Source organism: Protopterus annectens, chromosome 15.part0 (genome assembly GCF_019279795.1).
Source record: "Protopterus annectens isolate FY-2018-M chromosome 15.part0, PAN1.0, whole genome shotgun sequence".
Taxonomy (NCBI): Eukaryota; Metazoa; Chordata; order Ceratodontiformes; family Protopteridae; genus Protopterus; species Protopterus annectens.
In genome coordinates, this window is record NC_056749.1 from 542,729,527 (window position 1) to 542,735,812 (window position 6,286).

The 6,286-nt window shown below is 38.7% G+C and overlaps 1 protein-coding gene across 1 annotated transcript in view; it reads right to left on the reverse strand.

Moving 5' to 3' along the window:
• The window catches only part of LOC122789913 (matrix-remodeling-associated protein 5-like), a 265,150-nt gene extending 259,850 nt beyond the window's left edge, over nt 1-5,300 (reverse strand). The window contains 1 exon segment of the mRNA XM_044057368.1: nt 5,082-5,300. Within this exon segment, the coding sequence (XP_043913303.1) occupies nt 5,082-5,284 (203 nt within the window). The 5' untranslated portion in view covers nt 5,285-5,300.
• Between the last annotated feature and the right edge of the window lie 986 nt (nt 5,301-6,286).

Here is a 6,286-nt window from a genome sequence, read left to right on the forward strand (position 1 = left end):
TGCCTGGATGTGACATGGCTAATTTTACATTTTCCTCAAAAGATCTTTTTGCTGACCTGGTAAATCTCTCTAGGCTTTTTGTCTGTCTTGAGAGGAGACTTCTCCTAGTTTGTATAAATGCTGCCTTAAATTTGGCCAGGACACTGGGGGAGATTTATTTCCTTATCTTTTGGGGTATGGGGTATTTTGCAGAGCAGAATAGCAGTGGAGTTGTTAAGAGCTGTGCTTGTTCCGCACGGAAGTCTTTTATTTTGAATGTAGTTTTTCCACATTTTGCAGCTATTTGAAGATGTTGCAAGGTGTAACCTCTGTTGCATTAGTAGATAAGCCAGAATCTTTGTCTGACTGCATCATGCCAGCATTCTATAATGATATGGATTCTCGTGTACATTTTTAGAAGCAGTATGTGAGATTCTAAGCAGAGATTTTTACAGAAGGAGGTAGGAACCAGAGAACAATCTCCTTTGAATGGAGACACATCTAGACTCTAGAAGGAAGTTTCTGTAAGAGTGCCATGCTGCAAGTCATTGGAAAATAAAGTATCATATAGAAAACCCTTACAAAGAGACAGACTGTTTGAACAACCAGTGCAGCAATCTGTAGAACAGGGAGTTTTCCATAAAAATGACATGTTCTACTTTTTTTTTCTTTTGCCAAGAACCATTGAATGGGCATTATTTTGGAGAAAAACTGATTGTACTTTTGAAAGTGGTCAGTAGAAAAGGTGGGAAATTTGATTAATCTGTGTGTAGAAGTACTTAAAAAATATGAACTTTGTATCAAAAACAGTTCGAGGGACTGCTAATTATGAGAAGAAGAAATGGCATACAAAGAGTGTAGTGTACATAATATAAGTCAACAGAAGAAACAAAGTGCAGATTTTTAGGAAGCGGCTTTGTTGATTTAATTAAGACTGTTGTAGAACATGTTAAGTAACTGCTGAACTGTGAAAACATACAAGAGAATAGAGGCTTAGGGACTTAAAGTTGAGAAATGAAAGATTTTTTAAAGGTAAATAATACTAGATTAGTGTATTTTTTAAATGTATTGTGAAATAAGTGGGGCAATCTAAATGTTTTTGTTTTGGGAGAGAAGGTCACTTCATCAAAAACTGAGAGAAGAGGAGACAAAGGGGTAAAGAAGATTTAACTGTTCTATGAATGGTGGGTCACTGAACATATCGGCATGATTGTAATCAAATACAAGGCACAAAAGCTATACACAAGAACTCAGAAGAAAGAAGTAGAAAAGACTGAGTCAAGTTTAACAACTCAGACAGAGGTTTTTCAGTTAGAAAATGAAAACATCTGTGGTATGAGAGTGGGAAGATGGGGTTGCATAAGGGTGATGAGGAAAGAAAGAAATAGAATAAGGAGTATAGTAGCTGGAAGATTAAAAAGAGAACATGGAGATAAAAATATAATCTCTACAACTCCCCTGAGTGAAAGGGCTGTCTATAATGATGGTAAATATTGATTAGCATTCATGACTGTTACCTTTAAATGCTGTGGGAATTTCTACTGGTCGCTTACAAGCTCAACAAAGGTAGGAGTTAGAGAGATAAGCTGCACCAAAGCACAACAGTTGAGAAAGTCTTGTGTAAATAAGAGACTAATGAGATGCTAATGAGAAATGTGTGAAAAATCTGTGAGTGACAATGTAAATAGCCACTGTTGTGTGTATTGACCATGCATAGATGGGTTATAAATGTCAGATCTACACCTTTTCTATTGTCATCACAATCCACAAAGATGCACATTTTTGCTGTAAGCCTGACTGTTTGCCAGTCTGGGCTGCATGTTTCATTTGTCAAAAACTCAGTGTACTGAGCATCACTTACCAGCCAAGGAGAGGAAAGTACAATCAAAAAATAACTCGTCTGAACAATGCTAAACAGGAGCTATAGGATAGGTTTAAAGTGGACAGGGATATAAGGACTTTGGTGAGCTTGCATGGCCCACAAACAAGAACTGGGGGAATACATGGTCTTCCTGTACTTGTGGATACCAAGGTATATATAGTTCTCACTATACTTGCCATGGGAACTTTTCGAAAGATAAACATGGGACATGTTCAGTATCTCACAGACTTCTGCCTTGAGGATACTGTAAGAGTTCCATGATATACTCTTGGCACATGTGGATGGGCATATCTGTTTCCCAGTGTCACTCCAGGACCAAGCCTGAACCACATGTGGACTATCAGTGGTGATGAGTGCGACACCAACAGCTACGACTTGTTAGGCCACAACAAAAAAATCCCCGAAGTATAGAACAGGATATGTTGGGGAGCCACATGTTTTCACTTCACCTTCCCAACACATCGATGGCAGTGGTGGTCCCGGCTAATCTGTGTAGTAAGGCAATATAAATTTAGAAACATCTGGAGCAACACTGCAAAGCTGATGGTTAGTGGATGGTAAATTGGAAATTCACCCCTGCTCTGGTGCCCATGTCTCTGTACAAAAGCAGTTGGTAAATCATGTCCTAATTAACATACACACCCTACATAAGGCCCTCTTGTAGGATGTTGACATCATTTGGAGATTCTATGACCTCTCCCAGTTTGCAGTCATCAGCAAACTTTGTCAGCCACAGACCTTTAGTTTTAACTTGTACTTCGGAGAAATGTATTCCAAACAGTAGAGGTCCCAGGACTGATCCCCGTGGAACACCACTGGTTACAGGTCTGCTGTTGGAGGCAGATTCCCCTATTTTAACAAATCCATTTAAACCTGAATCAACAAAAGGCATGAATCTCAAAATTATAGCAAATGTTGTATATAAGCAGTGTCTGCCATAGATGTGAGATACTCAGAGAGGAGTATAGTTAGCTATCATTTGAGATCTGATACATGTTTATTATCTGAATTAACTAAGTCATTTGGAAGGAATGTTTTTGAAAAAAATTTACTGTACTAGCAATGTGCTGAATGCAATATATTGCCATTAAAACTTTAAATGAAAAAGAAAACTTAGTGTTTTCAGTTAAAAAAGAAAATGACATAGCGTTTTGACCACAGTGTTTGTCAATGCAGTTTGTTATGGAAGCTTTTGTGCTAGATATACACACATTTGGATCTGTGTCATGAAACTGCATTCACAGTATATATTCACCTTGATGCTTTCAAGTTGTTGTTGTGTCTTTCGGCTTTTCCCGGTTAGGGGTCGCCACAGTGGAACTCTGGTCTGCTAATGATTGGCAGTAGATTTTTACGTGCCAAGTTGCCAGCTCTGACGCACAACTTTCAACGAAAGTACGCCCATTCACGCATGTCTCCACACAGAAGATGCTCTAGCTGAGACTCGAACAGGACAACATCATACTGTGAGGTGACAATGCTACCGCAGCACTTCCACCTTGTTTAATTCTGGTAATATGATATGACCTCGTAATGTGATATACTAATATGATATCACCTGGTAACATAATACAGAAAAGGTGCAGTTTGCTAGAATCAGAGTTAGTGTGGATTGACACTAGTTTCAGTCTTGTGTTTTATGATCTGTGAATGAGTTGTGATTTTTCTAATTCATGGTGATATAAGTTGTGAATCCTTATGAACCTAGAAGATATGACACACAGACTCAGCGAACTGGAAACCACAACCCATCGACCAAGGCAGAGAAAGGGGGCAGCCCAATGAAGTAAAGCCTCTTTAATTTGAGTTCAGTAAGGAGCAAACCAAATGTGGCAGAAAGGATGACTAAATGATCTCTGACATGGATTCAAGACGAGATCCTGTCATACTAAGGAGACGCGGTTCTGTGAGTGCTTTACCAGGAAGGTGGAAAGAGGGGTAACCATGTGAATAATGTTTATATGGACATCAGCAAATCATTTGACTGTATCTTTTTATGGAATTATCCTTCAAAAAATGAGGTTATAGGCACAGATAGTAAAACATTCAGATGAGTGGAGAAATGATAATGGGGAGGGAGCAGAGAGTGGTCATGAGTGGGAAACTGTCATGGCAGTATCAGAGTTTACTTAATTTACAGGGTGAGATTTATTTAATCTGTTCATCTCTGGTCTCTGACAGATCAAGGGAACTGTATAATTTTATTTACAGATTATATCAGAACTTTGGTTTAGAGCTGGCATAAGCCTGATGATGAACTTGGGCCTCCAGAGGTAGAAGTTCCCCTTCAGCTCTTTTAAGTGCATGATGATGCAACATAAATGTAATGTAACATGACACAACATTATATAATTTATGGGTGCAGTACTTTATGGAGAGGTTAGCCTGTAAAACACAGAATGAAGAATGGTTTAGGGGGTTGTTCTTACAGAAAACATGGACCGTTGGGCTTAGTGCAAGACGGTAGCATCAGAGGTAAAAAATGTTAGGATTTATAGCCAAGGGTGTAGTCTCCAGAGAGAAAACTGATAGTTCCTCTATTAGGCCCTTTTAAGATAAAACTTAGAATAACGCACATTGCTCAGGAGGCCTTGCAGTAAGAATGAGTCCACATGTCTAGAGAGAGTACAGAGTAAAGGTAGCCTGGAAGGTCTAAGAGTTACTGAAAATGTTTTGTAAACTTGAAAGGCGAGAAAAGAAGAGTAATATGGATACAGAAGGTATTAGAGGGGAGCTGTACCATGTGATTGAGATTAGAGTAGGTAGGTGAAGGCATCACTACCAGACAGAAGATACCGCTTTACAAAGAAGATGGCAAATTATGAAATTAAGTTGTCAGAGTGGGGAGTCCAGGATAGGAATGTTAAGACGTTTAAGAAAGCTAGGCATAACAGATGTAAGAGGAAGGCATGCTGCCTTGGGTTAGCTGTAACTTGTACAAATTAGGCAGACTGACAATATCCTTCTACCAGCATTTTTAATGTGTAGTTTTACATAATGTTGGGTCACATTACATTAACACAAGGTTCCATTATGTGATGTTATGCAATGTTTTATATTACTTTGTACTATATTACATTTACTTTTGTTATGGTATGGTATGTTATGGTATGCACTGTTATGTTGTAATAGGGCAATGTGATTTATTTCCATAATACACAGAAAATCAGTCAGGCTTGTGAAGACTAAGCTGTTGCAGTTTTATTTCTAAATAACTTACCCCAAGTTGGCACGTTCTAAATTCCTTGGTAGGTTTCTAGGAAAAGACTTCAGTTGTCGGAATGTGCAGTGAATTTCATCAGGTCTCAGACAGCTGCATGGATGAGGACAGCCTTGCACCAGAGGCTCACAAAGAAAGAGCAACAGGATGCAGATGACACTTTGGACTGACAGCCTTCCTTCTAGTGAACTCAACAACTCCATAATGATTTTTGAAGCTTTCAGGGGGTACTGTATAAAAAAGCAATACTGATTAGTGCAAAGGGTTTAATGACATTGCAGCTATATCAGATGTCCACTTCAGGTTTCAATAATTTTACAAACTTGTCCAGAAGATCACATAAAACAAAAGTACATTATTCAGAATAAGTAAAATTCTCCAAATTATTTTACTGGCTAAAAAGATGATTAGCAGAAAACTTTTAAATAGTTTCTCTCTTTCCCTGAGGTAGACTGAGCTTAGAATTGTATGTGTGTGTGTGTGTGTGTGGGGGGTACAACCCCTTGCATGGGAGGGGTGTTCATAGGTACTAACTAGTGATCTTTGAGAATCCTTAGACGCATAGACTTGCATTGCATGAAGTTTTTATCACTCATCATTGATCTGCCTGTTTTTTGGGGTTATTTGTACACAAATGTATGTTGGGGGATTTACATGTTAACCCTATGCATGAGGGGCTAGAGGTGCTAAACCAAGGGTGAATTTGCAGTTACCCATCCACTCCTCCAAATTACCTTTGAATAGAATAAGAGAAGTACTTTGATTTAACATGCAGTGGAAGACAGTTCCATAGAAGCTGTATTCTCTGTGGTACAAACCTATCCCTCTAACATGCTATATTTATTATGCAAAACAGATTGAGATCCCTTAAGTGAGGGCTTATACCACCCCTGGACTTGTGAATATATAACAGGCCTAACAAAAGAGGGTCTGTTTAAAGTTTTATAGGTAAGGCAGAAATTGTCTCTGAGCAGAAGAGACAGAAGGCTTTGAGACGGCCTGTGTATTTTCTATGGTTTAGGCCCTTTATTTTTAGCAAGAAAGCATTGTGGTCATTTCAGCTGTGGCAAGTGTTTGGGCAGGTACATACTCAGTCAGCCTAATAACTGCAGAGTATGCAGAGTACAGTGGAACAATTGCATCCCTGGATCTGGGCACAATTGTGTACTGTACTTCTTTTTACATTGTATTTTTGCATATGTCTT